This window comes from Trachypithecus francoisi, unplaced genomic scaffold, assembly GCF_009764315.1.
Source record: "Trachypithecus francoisi isolate TF-2019V2 unplaced genomic scaffold, Tfra_2.0 Lachesis_group8, whole genome shotgun sequence".
NCBI lineage: Eukaryota > Metazoa > Chordata > Mammalia > Primates > Cercopithecidae > Trachypithecus > Trachypithecus francoisi.
The window spans coordinates 57277357-57297979 of record NW_022681473.1 but is presented as its reverse complement, the minus strand read 5'-3'; the positions used below and the strand labels follow the sequence as shown (position 1 = coordinate 57297979).

Below are 20623 nucleotides of genomic sequence, written 5' to 3'. Positions count from 1 at the left end.
ATCTATACCTGGGTTATCCAGAGGAATTAGGGGCAGACGAGTAGCTTATCTCAGTCTGCCTTAATCCTGGGCATCCACACAGGTCAGCTGAATTGGGCACTCTTAATTCATGGCTCTGAAAATGGAAAAAAATGGCCATTGATTGAGAGAAATAGGCAAAAAAGAGAGTAGTGGTGGCACCAATGCCCTGACTACCCCAAACTGTCACTGTTGCCCACTGATCTGCCGTCCTGGGATGTGGGGCAGGATGCCCGCACTGTGTGGGCATGTTGTCACGGGACGATGGAGCTGGCATTGCTGATCGACACTAGCCAGCAAGTCAACATGGCCACACCGGCTTTCTTATCACAGAACCCACATTCACAAACCATCTTGGGGCTCACCCTCCTTTCCTTAAATCATCACCACAGGGAAGCTTAAAAAAATCTCTGTACATTATCAAGTTTCAGAATCCCCTTGGAATTTTGCTTCGAACTAAATGAAATCTCATTTAGGAAGAATGACTGTCTTTAAAATAGTCTTCCTATCATACAGAAATACATTAGGAATCTCCATTTCTTCAAGTTCCTTTTATAAATCTCAATTGCATTTTATAATTTTCTTTATATGAATCACAAATCAGTCTCATTGGTATTATTTTAAAACTTTTCATATGTAGTCTTGTACCACTGTAAATGAGATCTTTTTCATTTTCATTTTGCAAATGATAATTTTTTTATAGAAATGTTCTTGGCTATTTTTCCATCTTATCTGGCAACTTTACTGAACTTTCTGATTCTGGGGGTTTTCTTGTTGATTCCCTTACATTTTCTCAGGCCCAGTACAGTAGATCACTTGTAATAATATAAACCATGAGTCCTCCTCTCCAACATAGTAGACTAATGCCTGTTCATTCAATGCCCCCCTCAGGAACTTTAAAGAAATACAAGTAGTTGGGGCCTCCTTGGTCCCCACTGAACCATGACTTCAGTCTCAGCCTTAGGGCTTTGGCCTTCGGGTACAGGGATGGGAGGTGGATTCCAGACCTAAAAGTCTGCAAAGGTGGAGAAAACCTGGCTTCTCTAAAAGCATACCAGTATAGCTGCAGACCAGAAACTTGATTACTTTGTAGGAACTTTTAAAAATTTTGGTCTGTGAGCAAGGGAAGCAAGTGAAAGATTTGAAGCAGCAGGTGCAAGGAGAGATTTGCATTATGAAAAAATCACTCTCACTGCCATGTGAGAACAGACTGCAGGGGGGCTGGAGGGAAAGGGGGTGCAGATCATTATGTAACCACAGCTAACTCTTACTGCCTGTTTTAAGTGGTTTACATATATTAACTATTAAGTCCCCAGGACGGCCCAAGGCATACAGGTGGTTCATGGCAGAGCACGTTTGAATTGTTCCTAAGCACTCATCACCTCGACTCTTTTTCACAGAGAGGGTGGGAGGGACTTCAGACCCACTCATGGAGTGCATCCTGAGCTGCCATCTGTCTTCTGGGTGTGTGACTGGGTGAGGGATGGGTCTGTGCTCATCATGCCTTTTTCATAGGGGTAAGTCTAGCCTGAGTGTTGTCTATGCTGCTGTCCCAGGGAAGTGGGAGTGGGAGGTGAGAAATGTGTATCCTTTTAATGTAAATTTTCAGATGGGGCCCTTGATAATGGAGCTCTAGTGATGTTGGGTGCCTTAGACCTTATCTAATCCAACTCCCTCATCTTATACACTGATACACTGAGGCCAAGAAAATTGGGAAGGCACTTTTCTATGGTCATATAGGAGGCTGGGGACTTAGGCCTAAACTCAGGATTCCTGACATCCAAGACACTAACGGTGTTTTTAGATCAAGTGAGAACATGGGCCTACAACATCAGTAAATGTCTGGTCACCTGTAAGGAGCAAGGGCAGTTTTATAAGAGATTCGTGTCCTTCACCAAACTGCTTCAGTTGTCTCTCAGAGCCAGCAGGATGCGGTGGGACACAGATCAGAATAGTCAGGCTGAGCTGCAGATACAGGGAGCCACAGTACGACAAAGAGAACTGGGGTGTGTTCGGTGCAGGGACCAGGTAGCTGAGGCAGAGCAGAGGATGACCTGAGCTAGAGGAACACACAATGGCCTGAGGCCCCTCCCACTGGGGGAAGGGAGACCTCTGAAGTTCATCTGAGGGCCAACCCGACTTGCCTGTCTCCAGGGAGACTCCAGAAATCCTCAGAAGTGCAAGGGCTGGGACAGGGCCACCTGGCATGAGATGTCCGGCTCAGAATCCCAGGGCCTCGTTCTGCTAAGCTGAGCCCCCATCCTCAGAGCTCCCGCCCATGCCTTCCTCAGGGTGGAGATACAGGAAGGAGCCACTCTGCAGCAGCGGAGAGGATGGTGACAGCTCAGCAGACACAGAGACATGGAGAGCAGGTGGGCTGTGATTGGACCAGGGGTCGGGAGAGAGACACAGCGAAGCAAAGGATGCAGAGGTGGAAGGAGGCAGAGGTGGGTACTGCCCCGCAGCCCCACCACACCTGGGCATGATCTCACCTGAGGAAGGCTAGAAGGAGTCTTCGCGCATGGCCTCCTCCAGCCAGAGCTCAGCTTGGAGATGTGGAGGGGGAAAGGACCCTCTTCCTTCCTTCCCTTCCTCCCTCCTAGAGCCCAGGCAGGGCAGCAGTGGTGGGACCACCTGTTCTCACCCTCATCTGTGGTGGGCGGCGGAGGCCCCATGGCACAGGCCTGGCGAGGCTGAGTAAATCCTTGCTGCTGTGACCACCCACAGTGCTTCTGCTTCCTTCTGTATAATAGCTCCTCGGGGAGCTGCCAGCAATCAATGAGACAATACAAGTGAGCACTTAGCACAGTGCTGGCCCTGTGTGAGGGCTCAGTGAGTGGGAGCTCTAAGTACTAAATGTTGTCCCATCTGCGTGGTACATTGGACTTCCAGCACAGCATTCACAGACACACGTTCCTTCTCAGTTCAGCCTCACACACTATGTGCAGTAGGCAAGGCATACGTTGTCTCTAATTAACAGATGGGGAAACTGAGGTGAGCCTGGGGAGAGTGGTCTCTGGTCACCCAGTGAGTTAGCAGCACAGAGAGGACAAGAATTCAGCTCCCCTAAGTCTTATGTGTTTTCACGGCTGTGTTTCTTATATAAAATACAAGAATGCTAACACAAAAAACAATAAAGCAAGAATTCTCACCTTATTTCAGAGTTGAGCAAACTATAATCATCTTCTTTTGTCTCCTAACAGCCCTGCTGTAAAGAGTCAAAATATCAGAGAATGTTTAGTGCTGAAAGGAGCCTTAGAGATAATCCCACTCTCTTTCATGAAGCGCAGAGAGGGAACATCCTCATTTGAGGTCACACAGCATATTAGCAACTTAGTCAGGATTGGAACCTGGCACTGACGTTCTTTCCTCTATAGCTGCTGCCTCCATAAGGTCTTGGAACTTTTATTCCCACTTGAGAGTCTGGAAAACTCCAGTCCCATAGCACTACCTTTTAGGATTCTGCTTCCTCAGTGGTGGCTCTAGAGTCTGATATTTAAGAATCAGCAGCAGCAAAAGGGAAGGGCCATGGAGCAAAAAGATGGTGTGTTGGGAGTAATAAACTTTTCAAATAGTTTAAATTGCATTTCAGCGACTGATTCCTCTTGCTGGAGAGATTGGTGTGTGAATTCAGAATAGGATTGTTTAATATGCATTTCACATTTTAAATAATCGTGGTTTTCTTAGAGCAGGGAGAAAAACAGGTCAAAAACACAAACTCATAGGCTTTTCTGAAAGGTTACAAAATAAAATGTTCTTTGCTGGAGGATATAAAGGAAATGGCTCTCTGTTTGACAAAGGAGAGGGCTCTGCTAGATAAATCCTGCATTTTTGAATAAATGAAAGCTCTCTTTGTCTCTTCCTGATCAGCTTAATTCCTTGTTGCCTATCTGTAAATCCAATAATGCTGGTGAAACAAACCCCTCCTGGAGGCTGAGCACAGGGGCCTGAGCGCTCAGCCTCAGAACCACTCTTTCTATTTATAATCTCAGCCTCTGCTCCCCAGAGAGCTGGGCTTAGATGCTCCATGGGCAAGTGGGCAAGAGGACTTGCTGGGAACAGAAGCTTCCCCAGATCAGGGACACTGTCCTCCAGCCCTGGGTCTCCCTGCCTAGGAAGCACTCAGCAAATGCCTCAGAATGGGTAAAGAACAGATATTACAGTTCAGCATTGTTCCTGCACTTCCTCTGCTCCCTTCCAAGATAAGTAACCAGGCTAAGAATTGCAGGTGTTTCTTGCAGCCACTTGGCTTTCATCTTAGTGACACACCATATGACACTAGGCGACTAAAGATATGTCAACTTGTAAGGCATTACTATATATATATATATTTTACGTAATCTATTTTGCATCAATAGTGTGTTTATTGTCTGTCTTCTCCAACATTGGGGGTGAGGATGTTGTCTGTGCTGTTCAGGGGTCACTAGGAGGTCTTAGGGGTCAAAGCTGGAGCTAAGAGGAGGTCCAAACACCTGGATGAAGTGGCCGTCTGGAATGGAGGATGTGGCCCCTAGGGCAGCAAAGCTGAGACACTGGACTGTGTCTTTCACTCTAGGCAACTTTGTATGAGACCATATATGTGTCAGCTGGTGGGGCTTTTTCATAGAGCATTATACTTGCATAAAATATTGTATCCCCGTCTCATAAGTCCATTATTTTGTCATTAAAAATTCTCTATAAGGCTGGGTGTGATGGCTGACACCTGTAATCCTAGTGCTGTGGGAGGCTGAGGCAGAAGGGTTGTTTGACCGAGGAGTCCAAGACCAGCCTGGGAGACACAGCAATACTCAATCTCTACAAAACATTTTTTAAAATTAGCCAGGTGTGGTGGTTCACACCTGTAGTCCCAGCTACTCTGGAGGCTGAGGCAGGAGGATCACTTGAGCCCAGGAGTTCAAGGCTGCAGTGAGCTACAATAGCACCACTTATACTCCAGTCTGGGTGCAGAGTGAGACCTCATCTCTTTTTTTTTTTTTTCTTTGTTTTGAGACAGAGTCTCGCTCTGTCACCCAGACTGGAGTGCAGTGGCGCAATCTTGGCTCATTACAACCTCCACCTCCTGGTTGCAAGTGATTCTCCTGCCTCAGCCTCTCAAGTAGCTGGGATTACAGATGCCCGCCACCACGCCCAGTTAATTTTTGTAAGTTTAGTAGAGACAGGGTTTGCCATGTTGCCCAGGCTGCTCTTAAATTCCTGGCCTCATGTGATCCATCCACCTCAGCCTCCCAAAGTGCTGAGATTACAGGCGGGAGCCACCGTGCGAGGCCGACCCTGTCTCTTAAAAGCAAAAATTCCCCATAAAGGATGCTTAGTGATCCATCCTGTGAACATTGAATTATTTACTTAATGGAGTCCTAATTAATAGACATTTTGTTTATCTGCTCCCAATTTCCCCTGTTAGCAATAAAGTTTCCATCAGTATCTTTGTATATAAACTTTTGACTTCGTTTTCAATCTCCTTGACTAGTTTTCTAGAACAGGAATTAATGAGTCAAAGGGCTAAGGCACCTATCATCTGGTTTTCTCTGGAGGAAGGTAGTTCTCTGGACTCTACAACGCTCATTTGCCTGAATCTGAATTTGAACTCTATTACTTCTTATCAGTGTGACTTTCAGCAGATTATATATAACCTTTTTGTTGCTTCATCTGTAAAGTGGGGATTATAATAGTACCTACATTGTAGTGTTGCTCTGAGGATTAAATGGGAGAAGGCATGTGTAATTGTTAAGTTGAATAGGCATAGGCATGACTCATGAGATGTAATCATAAAGCAAACTTTATTTTTGTCCCCCACAGTCTCTTTAAATTTATTCTGTAGGGCTCTTTTCCCTTTTAAAATTATATTAAATTTAGGGTAAGTCCCATGACTTTCCTGGCCAGTTTCAGGTAACCAGAGGTTGTCTTGTCAGTAATTAATGCATCCTGTCTGTTGTAATAAAAAAAAAATATTGAAACATCAGAGTTACACCATCTCTTTCCCAGCACAGTCTGCTGTAGGCCAGCTGCCTGAGGGGAGCTTGGACATGACAGTCCTGACCCTTTCCAGGGTCCAAGGTGGAGCGGGAGGGAGGTAGGAGACGAGATGGGCGGGAAAGGTCTTCAATGACTGTACTCTGATGAGTTGGTGTCCTGTTGTTCTCTGGGCCCTCTCTCTCACTGGGGTGTTTTTGCAGGTTGGTGGAGACAACCCCATTGCTGGAGTCTCATCCTGCACCTCCCTTGATGAGGGTGATACTTTCTCCCCATAGCCGATCCTATGGTTTCTTTCTCAGGCTCTGGGAAACCCGGTCTCCCTCAGTGTCACTTCCTCCCTTGGAGGAGCCCTCTTGGCCTGGATCTAAGACAGTCACATCTGGCTCTCTTGCTGGGTCCCACCTCTGTCCACAAGAGACACTCACATGTGCTTTGCCCTGCAAACCAGGGAGCACAGGCTGATCCCGAAGCAGCAGCACTCTTGCTGCTCTTTGGATTTGTCCACTGTGGCACCAAGACCATTGTGGCCACATATCAACTGACTTAAGGGTTTCCTCAAGGCCCCACTCTGTGGCTTTGAGGTGAAGATGATAGCATCCTGCACCCTTCCCATGTATTAGGGATCATTTGACCCCAAAGGCTCTCTCTGAAATTCATTCTAAACCTCCAACAACCATTTTTTCAACCTCTCTCCCGTTTTGTATATATTAGAGATGGGTGTCAGCTAATGGCACGGATCCAGGTTTTCGCCACCTCTTTTCCAAGAAGTGTATCCCACTTCACTTTAGAATGTGGTATCTGTTCATTTGGACCCCCAAGTGGAGCCTAGACTGGAAGCATCCCATCTCATCCTCCCATTGCCATATTTGTCTTTATGAAACACAGAGGAGCACCTGGCATAGAGCATGCACTCAACAAATGATAGCTGTGTATGATCCAGGCTCACAGGCTCTCTAGTTACATTTACCTCATAACCATTCGATCTGGTTTTATTCCTATTACTTTGTTTTATGCCCTATGCGTTCTATGTTTCCTGTAGATTATGCTTTTGTGTATTTGTGTGTGTGGAAATGATTTGCTATTATTTTCAGCAGTGATTTGGAAAATAGACATTGCTTTTAATTTTACTAGTGGTTGACCTACATTTTTTTTCAGACATTGTAAGCCTGTTTATCTCAGTCATCAGCAGTACTGCAATGGTCTTTGTGCATTCTGCAGTTATTTAAATGGGAATTACAGAGGGCTTTATCTGGCCACCCATACTTATGCTACCATCTTGCCATGATGTCTACCCACAGCTTCAAAATGGCACTTGACTGTTTTAGGGCTGGCTCATCTTTGTCCTGGACTTTACTCATAGCTGTCTAGCAGTTTTCCATACCACTAGCCTTGTCTCCCTCAATCCTCCATTCTGCTCCCAATTATTTCTTTCTAAAGGTTACATCTGGGCAGATTATTCTTGACTTAAAACCCTCTAGTGTTCCCCCATTGGGAACCACATCCTTAGAATACAGTCTATAGGATTTTTCCAAACTAAAGGATAATTGTAAACACCCTAGCTTGATGTTCAGGATGACATATGATCTGGCCCTGCCTTAACTTTCTAGGCCCATTTCCTGCCACACTGAACCATTCACCTATTGGTTGAATGCTGCCATGCTGGTTTGCACCTTGGTTTTCGAGTGCATTGGGCATGTACTCTCATGTCTCCATATCTTTGCTCATGTCATCCTCTCTGTCTGTAAGGCCCTTTGGTAAAAGACTCTAGCACAGTGTCCGGTCAATTGTAGAATCTCAGTAACTGTTAAGTTTCCCCCTTCCTTTGTTATCAGCTTATCAAAATCCTATTCATCTTTCAGGGCCCAGCACAACCATCATCCTTTTCTACTCTTGGGAAGGCTTATCCTAACCTGACCTCCCCTCTTCTAGGGACTTCCACTGACTGCCTCTTTTCTGTGTCCCCTCACCCTCAGCACGTTGTATACCTGTGTTGTAACACCAACACCTTAATGTGGGGTACAGTTATTATTTCTTCCTATCTCCCTTGCCAGACCGAAAGCTCCCTGAGAGCAGCCATGCACCTGACCCCCACTAAGGCCACTGCAGCCCTGCATCAGCCTTCGAGGGGCTAGTTGATGTTTGATTGATTTGAATTGGCTTCCTCAGACTGCAAGGTCATAATGAGAAGCCACCAGGCAGGACTCAATCTGAATGGATATAATTTATCATTCATATCCCTTTGCTTCCAAAATTGACTAGAGATGGCCCACATTCAATAAAAACGTCACATTAAGTATAGCACATATAAGACTCCACATAGGTGGCTAAGTGCCAAAATGCTAACCTTCTTCCCTGGGTGAGCTGATCCTGCTGAGGTGGGGCGGGCAGGGGAGGGGGGTGGTGGCCCTGGGGTCCTCAAGCTAAGGTGGCAGATGCGAGGGTCTCTGTTGGGCCACTTCACTCCAATGCATTCCTTCACTCCCCCTCACAAACATTTCATCACCATATTTGAAAATGCCTAAAATGCAAACATGATGATTTAAATTCATAGCAAATATCTTACCCTTGCAGGATTTGGGCAGGTGGTGAGGAAGGCACGTTGGGATTGCTGTGTGGTGGTGTTTCAGTCGAGATAACCTTGCTCCTGGGGCTAAATTTGAAAAGCTTATGCCATTCTTCAAGGGTCACTGTTATACTGCAGTTGTAAAAACATAACTGTAACTGTGGCCTAGTATAATATTCATTATGTGACTTTCTGGAGTAGCTTTTGGATAGAAGGCAAGTGCATAAACTTAAAATGTCAACCACGGAAGCCATTTGAGTGGAAAAACCCATCATGCATTCTGAGTTGAATGTTAACACTCATGCACTCCATAGAACTCGAAGAAGCACACACATCATTCCCTTGCACACGTACCATCCAACAAATGTTCTTGTGCAGTCCTGTTCGGTCTGCAGAGCCATCTCTCACACACATACACACACTTCTGCATACACTGAAACAGTCCTACTGCCCCCAACTTCCCATGCACACACACTCATGCATACACTGGCACTCAGTCCCACTGGCTCCCCCATATCCCCTGCACACACATGCAAATGCACACACATACACACACATACTGTGTGCACTGGCACTCAGCTCCCTCACATGTACACACACTCACACTCATGCATACACTGGCGCTCAGTCCCACAGTTCCCCCACATCCCATGTATATATGTAACTTCTGCAGAAAGAGACTTGGAAAGCCATCTTATTTCTACACCTCACTCTGCCTCCAGATTTTGTTCCCTTAGGACAGAGCCTAAACTGTCTATTTAATAGATTCAATTACTCCAGGCTCCTGAGACCTTCCAACTTAATTCTGATTGCTTTAAGGTGTCAGGTAATTTGGGAATAAAGGGAGGAAAACAGCTTCAAATTTTTGAAGGGAAAGTCTTTTAGACTCTAGTTGTCTCTGACATGGTAGCTACTAATTGCAACTCAGGAAGAGGTGGCCTGGAGGGCGGGGCCTCCAGGGGTCAAAGCTTCTGCTTTCGAGGCAAAGTTCTGTCCTGAAGAACAGAGGCCTCTGGGCAATGCTTTGCTGCTCCGTTGCGGTCGCCAGGGTAGGGACCAATCTCTGCTGCCCTTCCTGGGAGGCCAACAAAGTCTAGGCCAAGCATCCCAGCAGGCAACAAAACAACCCTGCTTTCTGCATTCTGCACCCCACTCCCAGGTGTTTTATTTTGTCTGCTCTCTGTCCCCAGTGACAGTGATAGCTCTTGGAAGTTGATAAATAATCAAAGGTCAGACAGCATCAATGTTGTGCCAGACAGAGATGGGTCTGACTTGTCCTGAGCTCCAGAAGCCTGGAGAGAGAGGCTGTGTGTGTGTGTGTGCATGCATGTGTGTAGGCGTGTGTGTGCATGTGTGTAGGGGTATGTGTGTGTGTACACTGCATGAACTGTGATAGGCCGAAAGGAGATTGAGGGTAAGTGCTGTAGACCCAGACCTTTTGTGTGTGAATGCTAGCTTCATCATTGACCAGCTGTGTGACTTTGGGCAAGATCCTTGCCTTCTCTGTGACTCAGTTCCTTTGCTGTAAAATGGGTATGATAATGGTGCCTACCTTCTAGGGTGGCTATGAGGATTAAACGATTATCATATGTATGTAGCACCTAACACAGCTCCTGACACCCAGCAAATCCAAATGTAGTGGTTACTGTGTTTTATATATATATATATATATATATATTTTTTTTTTTTTTTTTTTTTTTTTTTTGAGACGGAGCCTCGCTCTGTCGCCAAGCTGGAGTGCAGTGGTGCGATCTTGGCTCACTGCAAGCTCTGCCTTCTGGGTTCATGCCATTCTCTTGCCTCAGCCTCCCGAGTAGCTGGGACTACAGGTGCCCACCACCACACCTGGCTAATTTTTTGTAGTTTTAGTAGAGACAGGGTTTCACCGTGGTCTAGATCTCCTGATCTCGTGATCCGCCCGCCTCGACCTCCCAAAGTGCTGGGATTACAGGCGTGAGCCACTGCGCCGGGCCGTGTTTTATAGTTATTTTGGGCAAGAGAAGGCAAGGCTGAAGGGCTGGGAGAGTCCTGGGGTGGGGGTCTGGCTGTGGCCCCAGGGCAGCAGGATGAGCCCCCTTCCTCAGCCCACTTGGTTGTTCTCACATTCTCTGCGGGGCAGTCCTGACCGCCTGTTTATCATCAGAAGATCCCCGCACAACACTCTTATGGCTTGGATGGTGGGGCAGAATCCAGGATGCACATGAGGACGCCCACGGGGCGTATGGGGGCTGTGCCCCTCCGCAGACCTCTCCCTGATCACCTGCTCCACACGCAGGCCCTGGTGACCCCTCAACCTGCTGCTCCTTGCTTCTGCTCGCCCTGCTGTGGGTCCTCTACCTTCTCAGTGTGCCATGCCTTGCATTCAAGCTGGTCCCAGTCACAGCCAGGACCTCCTCAGCGCGCGCAGAGACTTTCAGATGATCTTTGTAGAGGTTTTTGCCTCCGGTTAACTGCGCCCCCTAGGAAGGGCTTTGGAGGACACCGATCACAGAACAGTTTCAGCTCCACCACCTCCTAGCTTTAAGGCCTTGGGCATCTCAGCATTCCTATTCTCTGGGTTATAGGGATAAGATATTTGTCTCTCAAGGCTACTGTGGAGATTACACATTAGAAATTTGCAAGGGCTGGGAATGCAATAGACAGTAAATGCTCCCCTTCCCTTGACGCTATAGCTTAGATGGGAGGGAGCCGCTGCTGAGGAAACACCTCCTTAACCCAAAGACAGAGGGTTACCCAGGCGCGGGTGTGGAACTCGGAGGTGGGGATGGGGGAAGGCCAACCTCCACGCTTCGGCCCGGAGGGTCCCCCGCCTCTTCCTGCACGACTGGATTCCTCCTCCATCCGCGCCCCGGGCCGGGTCCCTGTCCCCACCAAATCCGCTCATTGGTTTCCCATCCCATAGCGGAGATAGGTAGGGCAGGTACATAGGGAGGTGTTCCAATGATCCCCGTTTCACAGAAGACGAAACTGAGGCTGGGAGGCCTGGGGACTGGCTGCAGCCCCGCCGTTAGCCGAAGGTGGGCGCTGGCGCGGTCACGTGCACGGTGCGTGGATCGCGGCGATTTCGCGGGAGGAGGCAAGGCCGCTCCGCAGGCCCTGAGCCGGCCGGGGGGTGGGGTCTCCGAGGGCGGGGCGGGGCGAGGGAGAAGGGGCGGGCGGTCGGTGGGTCGCTGCCACGCAGTGCTCCCGCCTTGGCGCCAGAGGGGCGCGGGACGGTGCGGTCGGCCACTCCGCCTCCACGCTCGCGCACGCCCCGCGCACTCCCGCCGCTTCGCCGCCGCGCCGCGCAGGTAGCCGCTCGTAGAGCCAGCAGCCCGGGCCCTGGCGTGCAGCGGGGTCCTCGGCGGGGCCCAGCGCCCCGGCCCGGGAGGATGAGGCCCGGGGCGGCCCAGGAGCTGAGCAGGGCCCCCGCGCCGGCCCCACCGGGCCCCGGCCTCCAGAGCCGCAGCCACCGCCCCGCCCCCGAGAGACATGACTTCCAAGCCGCATTCCGACTGGATTCCCTACAGGTACGCGGGCGCCGGGCTGGGGCGCCCACCACCCCCGACTCGGGACGTAAGCTGGCCCGGGATACGCAGCCGGGGCGCAGGGCACCGCTGCCCTCCCCACCTATCCCAGCACTGGGGCGCGGGTTGGAGTCACTGGTCTTTCCTCCCTCAACTTTGAGGGCCCCTGCGGACTGATCCCGCCTGCCCCGCTCCACCCGCTTATCTTCCAGGGTTGCTGGAAGGGGCCTGTGTGGGCCTTGCTGGGTCAGGCAGCACCATGTGGCCGCCTGGGGAGGGAGCCCACACTGCTCTGAGCCCACTCCTAGGCCCAGCACCCCAGTCACACGCCTGTGTTGGGTGCCCGCACACACTTACACATCTGCACGCATGCACCCACAGGACGTCCGAGCTTTAGGCCAAAGACGCTCCTGCTGGTCGGTTCACATTCTCAAAGCATGGATCCGTGAAGACAGTTATTCTGAACCAAGAGCACACCAGTGGTCATATGGACATGCACCCGTATATTCTACACACAAGAATTCTTGGGCTCACAAAGACACATGCCTGCATATCTGTGCGTGTCCACCTGCTGTATCTGGAGAATAACTGACACCTGCTTCTCACAAGTGCTACTCAGTCCCTTTCAGACACTGAATAATCTACTTGCTAGCAGGTCTATACCTAGACACACACCAGCTCACAGTACATAGAACTGCCCTCACATGCACAAAAGCACTCAAGAATCCAGGCACACGCAGGGAAGTCCATCACCCTTTGCTGCCAGGCACTGTGGTCTATCTCAAGGATGACTGGACTTTCCCACTTGCGTGGGAAGGGGGCGGGAATGTGGTTTCTGGGGGCCCCTCAAAGGTGCAGGCCCTTCCCTATCCACTCTACTCCATTCTCTCTATTACCAGGGAAAGGAGCTCATCGCCATGGTAGCGCCAGATTCTTGGCCACCCATTGGCTCCTTGGTTGCCATGGGCTACAGGGCTGTCTCTAGGCCTCCTAGCGGGACGTGTGTAAAAAGGGTGCTGGACTGCTAAGGCCTACTGTGTTATTGCTGACCCAGGTGCACGTGCTAGCAGACGGCAGGATCAGATCCTCAGGACCCGCCGTGTAACACAGCCTGCTCTCTGTTAGAGCCTCATACCAGTCACTGACAGAAAATAGTTCTGACAGGACTCTTCTCTGAGTCTGTCCAGACAGCGTCCCAAATAGAAACTAGCTGAAACCGCCCAAGGCTTGTTAAAAGCAGATCCTTCTGAAAACAGGCACTTAGCCTGGGAACTCAGGGTTTCTTTTGAGAATTGTTACCTCTAATCTCAGCTCCTGTGGGGGTTTCAGGGGTTTCCAGGTTATTTTGTGTCTCTTCCCACCACCACCAGCAACACACACACGTGCCCACATGCAAGTCACCCATAGGATCTCCTGCAGACACATGTAGTCACACTTCAGTCTCACTCGGATCAGGGAGCTGTTTCCATCATGGAACCAGGGACTGGGGCTGTGCTAACTCAGGAGAGCTGCTGCCCCCAACAGACTTCCATGCTGGGGCACAGGTAGTTTCTGGAGGATCCTGGCCTTTCTTGGCACATATGGGCTGAGGACCTTCTAGAAGACAGTGCAACCCCACAGAGTGTCATCAGCCTTTTCTAGCCACGCGGCAGAGGTGCCTGGGCAGGGCCTGTGGGCTGAGTGGACTCCGGTGCTGTGGCAGTACCTGTGTGTGGGGGTCCACATGGCGGGGTGGTGGCCATGGACTGAGGAGGGTGGGAGGGGCAACACTTGTGACTGTGGAGATGATGGCATGTTTAGGATCTGGCAAACTGGAGGTGGGCCAGGCCAAGACATGGTTCTAGGAAGCTTCTCCCAGGGAGCCAGGGACTAAAGCAACTTGTAGAGAGTGTGCAGGGGTCTTAGAGAAAATCTGCCTCAAACGGAATGGCTTAAGCCTATTCCTGGGAAAGGTGGCCCAGGAAGGTAGAATTGTCTCTAGGAAATGACTCTGTTCTAGCAAGTGCCTAGGGCCCTGGCATCCTTCAAGGAGTGATTTGGCACTTGCCCCAGCCCAGGTCCAACTACTGTCTCCCCTCCACCCCCATACCTCCAATTCCTTTCCTGGGTCTCAGACTCAACCCTGAAGCATAGAATTCTGCCTCCCTGGAAGCCTGGCCCCAAGGAGCATCTCGACACCCTTATAGCCCTGCGCTGCCTACTTTCCCCATGCCTGTCACCCTGCCTTCTCGTTCTATTGTGGGGGGGGGTGTGTAGCTGGAGGCAGGCTATGTCAACAGTTGCCAGGATCCCCCCTGCCCTGCTGGGGTCTTTCTGGGCACACACTGAGCGTGGGAAAGCACTGGACTTGGGGTGTAGACTTCCGAAATGAGAGACTTGGGCTGAGAGGAGGAGATTCAAATTGCTTCTTGCATTAACTGGGCTGCTGATTGCAGTCAAAGCCACATGCTGTCTGATCACAGAGAAAACTGGGGCAGAAGACAGACAAAGCATTTAACTTGCAGATGGGAGTGGGGGCAGGGGGTGGCACGCACGTGATTTGACTGATGTGAGGTTTCCCTAATGTCACAGCATGTCAGAACTGGTATGTGGCATTTGCTTTTGGGAGAGAGGTGTTGGCTGGCTTCTTGCTAGTTCTGCTGGTGAGGGTTTTACTCCCTCTCTAATGGTTACACCTTGCATTCCCTGGGCCCAGCTTATTTTCTTTAGAGAAATGATAGTTGGTGATAATCTTCTTATGGGTAATTTTGGCTCAGTGTATAATGATCATGGATTAATCTCACATTCTGACTTCAAAGGGAGCCACTGAGTTTATAAAGTTTAACAATTGGAATTTTTTTCTTTTGTTTCTTTCTGTTAGTACTAATAATTTCTAATTCTGCCAGTTTCTCTCTTTTTTTTTTTTTTTTTTGAGACCGAGTCTCGCTCTTGCCCAGGCTGGAGTGCAATGGCCGGATCTCAGCTCACTGCAAGCTCCGCCTTCCGGGTTTTTACGCCATTCTCCTTCCTCAGCCTCCCGAGTAGCTGGGACTACAAGCGCCCGCCACCTCGCCCGGCTAGTTTTTTATATTTTTTAGTAGAGACGGGGTTTCACCGGGTTAGCCAGGATGGTCTCGACCTCCTGACCTTGTGATCCGCCCGTCTCGGCCTCCCAAAGTGCTGGGATTACAGGCTTGAGCCACCGCGCCCGGCCTGCCAGTTTCTCTTTACCTGTGTTCTTGAGGAATGTTAAATGCCCTTAGTACATTGACAGCCTTTGATAAGTTGGAAGTGGAGCAGCGAGAGTCAGGAAGGACTAAGGCCCACGGCATATTGGAGGACCATGCTGGGTGCGATTGGGGTGGCCCTGTCCTCGGTGCCCTTGTCTTCATGGTCCTGAGGACATTGCCTGGTGTTTCTCTCACTTGGTCATGAACTAATTGAGAGGCGGGAACTTATCAGGTTCCTGGTCGTGTCCCCAGCACAGACAAGACGTACACTTCTTTGAATTAAAGTGGCATCCCCAGATAGCCTCTAGGGCTTCCTTGGCTTTCCCAGCCCCACACCTGGGTTCGAAGCACACCTGAGGGATACAGTACTCTCGCACCACCATGGGGCCTCCTGTAGCACTGCTTGAAAAGCATACTGTAGGTCACAGAAAGAGAATCTCAGGCTGGAAGAGCCCTTACAGGTCATCTAGTTCTCAGTGTGGATGCTCCCTATGACATTCCTGCCACACGGCCTCCGATCAGATGGCTGTGACTTTTAAGTTCTTCCTTAGGTTGAACCTAAGCAAGTCTCTGGGTTTCCCCTCCTCCTGGCCCTTGTTAGGATCCTCCCACCACTTCCTCACTTTGTTTTCTAGGGAGTAATGGGACTCCTGACTCCTTCAGTTCTGCTGCTAGGTTCAACCTCCGAGGTGCCCTGGGCACTTGGACCCACCACTTCACTTCTGGCAACAGTCTTATAACAACTCCCTGATTTTCTTGTTCTTTGGAGATCACCAGCTGTGGCTCATGGTCGCATTTGCATGGCTGAGCATTAGAATCATCCATGGCACTTGCTTTTACAAAGAGAGAGAGGAGTGGGTTGATTCTGGGGGATGTTGCCCAGTAGTTCTGAATGACCGAGTCAGGGCTTAGTCCCTCCAGCAGTTTGAATGCACCTGGTAAATTTGGGAACTGCTGGCTGGAATAGAGATGGTGCATCTTGGGAGGCTGGAACTCCTGTGAGCAGTGTGGTCCTCTCCCTTCTGGAGCCACGCTGGTTCCCACTGTGTCCCAGTAAGTTGCCAGGCAACAGAAGCCACAGATCTGGACTTTCCGAGGGTCCGGCATTGGGCACAGGGTTGCAGCCAGCTGCCCTGGCGGCCTTTCCTCTCCTGACAGCCCACATCTCTGATTTCCTGGGTCCAGCAGGGGTAGCTTCCACTGTGACTGAGGGGAAAGAATGAGGGCAGGAAGAGGGGAGGGTGAAGTGAACATGGGAAGTGTGTCCAGAGGGTTGGGTCTGTCCCTAGATTCCCTGACCCTTGGGCCTCTGGTTAGCGCTGGTGGAGTAGCTGGAGCATGTAAGGTAGAGTCTACGAAGAGAGGGAGGGAAACAGGCTAGAGGATGTTGGCTGTGTGTGCTTTTCCAGGGCACAGAATTGTCCTTGTGTTCCTGCCCCCTGTTGTCAGTCGTTGTTGACTACTCCGATATCTGTGGGGTGCCTTGGGGGAAGTGAGTGGATGTAGAGGGGCGGGCTCCCTCGGAGGTGAAGCTGCCGTCTTGTTGGTGCTGGCCAGAGCGGATGGATTTGTGGACGCTGAAGCCTAGGTTTCTCTGACCCTACTGAGCCAGTGGCTTTTCTGAGCCTCCCTGTTCAGGCCCCGAGCAGGAGGCGCCTGTGATGGAGGAGCCTTCAGGGTCAGCTAAAAGACCTATCCATCAGCGCCCTGTCTCCTGTCTGAGTCTCCTGGCGGGGCTGCAGCTGGCAGCCTGGGCTTGGCAGTTATTCCATAATTGGAGCTGAAGTCATTAAAAAGCCATTACTGTCTCCTTGTGTGGTTATGGTTTAGTGCAGCTAGAACAGTGCCCATCAGAAACAGGCAGGCTGGGGAAGTGTCAGTGAGAAAGGAAGATGCCTTAGGAATGGTGCTGGGGTGGAGATGAGGAGGAAGGGCCATCTGGGTGGGGGCGGAGAAGGGAACTGGGCCTGCTGAGGAAGCTAGGGGAGCTTTTGGTTCTGCTCTTCCCGGAGACAGCCATCATGGTTGCCCTTGGTCTCCACAACAGCTGCTATTGGCTGGGGATTCTTTGTTATTCACCAGGGGGAGTTGCTGTGCACTTGTCCACTTGTCGTTAGCTAGGAACACCCACCTGGTACAAGCTCGTCACTGCTAGGTAACCGTGGTCCACTTCGTCCCCTTGCAGCTCTTCTAGAAACACTGCTTTACCAGGAGTCATGCCCACTGTCAGAACCTCCCCATTTTAGTAAATTTAGTGTAGACCCTCCTAGCTGGGTCTTGCTCAGCCAGGCACAAGTGGCTTCTCCCCAGTGGCCGCCTCCCAGCTGTGCATGCTCCTTTCCTTCTGTGTGCTTGCAAATGCCTGCCGGTGGGTGAGGTGGTAGGTGGCTCTCTAGGTACTTTGGGGATATCTGTTTCTGGAACCTCTTTTCAGAAGCCTAACGCTTGTGTTCATCCATCTTTCTCTGAAGGCCAGTGGTTAAGTCCTTTCTACCTGTAATACCTAGTAATCAGTGTTACCGAAGCCTGTGGCTCTTTATCATTCTCCCCCATCAGGAAATGGAGGTAGAGGCAGAGGAGGAGAAAGGAATGTTTTCATGGAAAGCAGCCTCCTGCCTCTGGCATAACTGTGCATGGTCCATGGCAGTGGGACGGGGGCCTATGGTAGGGAAACGTGCCCCATGCATGGATGAGAGCATTAGAAGGCGCTGGGCAGTGAGGCCACTATGGCTGCAAATACCTTTTGTCAGTTGAGCAGCTGCTGTGACCCAGCATTTCCGGAGGTGGCATTGCTGATGTGAGTCTCACCTCTCAGCTGGATGTCCCCTTTTCTAAATGACTCTAGATGTGAGCGTCAGCACCATGGAAGGCATCTTCTTTGTCTTGCTCAGCCAAGCCTAGGGCTGGGGATGGCCCAGGTGACTGCCCCGTCCCTGCCCTCTGAAAGTGTGAGTGGCTTGCGACTACCTAGAAAGCTGTGGAATGGCCCCTCTTGCTGGCACAAAGGGAAGCCAGCACTGTCTTGTGGAGGTTGCACAGGGGCCAGGCCACTGGCTCATGACAGTGGGGTTTATAGCTGCCCTGTGCCCAGGCACAGAGCTTGGCAAATGGAGCACAGTTAGATTCCAGATCCTGTTGCTTCTGTAAGCCAGGGGCCATTGTACAGAGCTTAGACTGCATTTTTCATGTGTGTGCTGAAAGTTGTGATGCATATGCACTGCACGTGTGGCTGACCATGGGGGACACTGGTGTTCAGGTCTGACCCTTTCAAGTCCATCTGTGGGCAAATGCTTTGACTTTGCTTATTCAGTCAGGCTGTTGGCTTGAGCTGTAGAGACAGGGGAGGGTTGTAGCCTCTCAGGGCCCTGAGGCATTTTGTGCTCTGGTCCTGAACCCTTTCTTCAGAAGTCTTCACTGCAGTCCTCCAGCCTGGGTGCATGCCTTCTGCGATGGGTTGCCCACCCTTTCAGCCAGCAGGAATATTTAGAGACCTGGTTGCATCCTGTGGTCCTGGCAGTGCCTTCAGGGAGCCCCAAATGCAGCTGTGCCCTCTTAGGCAGATGGGCTGTTTCAGGAAGACTGAGGCCTAGAAGTATGGCTCTTGAGCAGTGTTTTCTCCTGTGCTCTGGCAGCTGAGGGTTTGGTGGATGAGGCTGTTCTGCACAGCCCCAGATCACAGTTGGGGCTCCTCAGGCATGCAGAGCAGCCGTGGGTACCAGGAAAGGCCTTCCCAGCTGTCAAGTAGGCAGGACAGCTTCTAGTTAAAAACATGCATAGTCCTCATAGATGGTGGCCAAGGTGGTGGGTGGTGGGCAGTCTGTGATATGGGGACTTCCTTCTACCCTCTGACTGGCTCCCTTGGAGATGTAAGTAGTTTAAGGCTCATGTAGGTCAATGAATGTTCCAGCTAGAAAGGGCTAGCCATCAGGAGGAGGTGAAAGTGACTTCACTTTGTCCTCAGGGTGATGTGACCTCATGTTTCCCCCTTACACACACACTGCACTCACCTTCACACAAGCACACCCACTTCTTCACAGGTGTCTGCATGCATGTGTGCACACACACGAGATATTCACATACTTCCTTATGGCCTCGCACAAACCTAATGCACTCGGGCATGCCCGTGCAGGTACCCGCACAAAGTATGGTTCTGGGGCAGCTTCAGAATAACTGGACCATGGCCGCCTGGGGCTTCCCAGAGCTCAGATCCTCAGGCTCCAACCTCACCCCATGCAGCTGTCCACACCTTGGCCTTTGTAGCATTTGGGCCTAGGTCTCATGCATGTGTCTCTGGCCAGCCAAAAGCCAAGTGGTTTGAGTTACCAGCTCCCTACTTGTGCCCTGACTTCCTCAGAGGCACAGCCAGTCTGGGTGAGATGAGGGTCCCTGTCCCAAGACTTGTGGTGCTCAAGGATTTGATATCCCCCGGGCTGCCTGTGCCATGTCTATAGCCTGGGAAGGACCTGGTGGCTGGTTGCTGGGCTGTACGTTGATGTGTTGTGTCCACCCTGCAGACAACTCTGTGTGGCCCAAGCCCTGTACACTGAGGGACTGGTTGGTCTCTTAGCTTCATTCTCTCAAATGAGGAGGACCCTTTTTAAGTGGGGAAGGGGAGCAGACAAAGTCAGCACTCTATTCTGCCCACTTGGAAAGCTAGGAGTTTGCTTTGAATGGATGGGGAAAGGGTCTGTCCCAGAGGACCGCAGCCTCCTCTAGAATGGTGGAAAGGAGGGGAAAGGGTGGGGCTGGTGAGATCCCAGTAGGCAGCTGGAGGGAGCAGCCCCCTGGGTTTGTCTGAAGCCTGGCCTTGGACCTGGCTTGTTGCTGGGATGCCTCTGGATAGTTTTCCTATCTATCAAGTCAGGCTTGATGATCTCAGTCAGGCTTGGCCCTGCTCAGGGATCTGAGGGGAGGGTCTCATCCAGTACTTACTGGGGTGTGCTTGGGGAAACAGGGGTTCTAGCAGGATTCCAAAGTGGCAGCTCAAGCTCTTTTGGTTCAAGCTGGTTTCAAGATGGCAGGCTCCACCCTTCCTCCTTCTACCATGTGGGCTCACTGAGCCCCAGAAGCCATGATGGGATGGGTTTAAAGAGCCCAGATATGCTGGGGTTGGGCTCTGGGATATATCCTGGCACGTCATGGGCAAGCCCTGAAAACCCCTCTTTCCCTCTGCAGTGTCTTAGATGATGAGGGCAGAAATCTGAGGCAGCAGAAGCTTGATCGGCAGGTGAGTAGGCCTGGGGCTGGGTGGAAGGGAAGAGTCTGGGCTGGGATCTCCGAGGGCAGAGGGGCAGGGCTGTCCATCTTCCCTGGATGATCCCGTCTGACTGGGGAATGGGATTCCCATGTGGAAG

General features: G+C 50.8%; 1 protein-coding gene across 2 annotated transcripts in view; it reads left to right on the top strand.

The window, feature by feature from the left end:
* Positions 1 to 20623, top strand: part of TUB (TUB bipartite transcription factor) — an 88182-nt gene that overhangs the window by 51301 nt on the left and 16258 nt on the right. The window contains exons 1-2 of one of the 2 annotated variants that reach the window (XM_033206691.1): positions 11702 to 12063; positions 20445 to 20496. In XM_033206691.1, coding sequence (XP_033062582.1) covers positions 12026 to 12063; positions 20445 to 20496 — 90 coding nt within the window. In that variant the 5' untranslated portion in view covers positions 11702 to 12025. Of the gene's footprint in view, positions 1 to 11701; positions 12064 to 20444; positions 20497 to 20623 lie in introns of those variants that run through there. The other variant, XM_033206690.1, reaches the window with a different exon arrangement.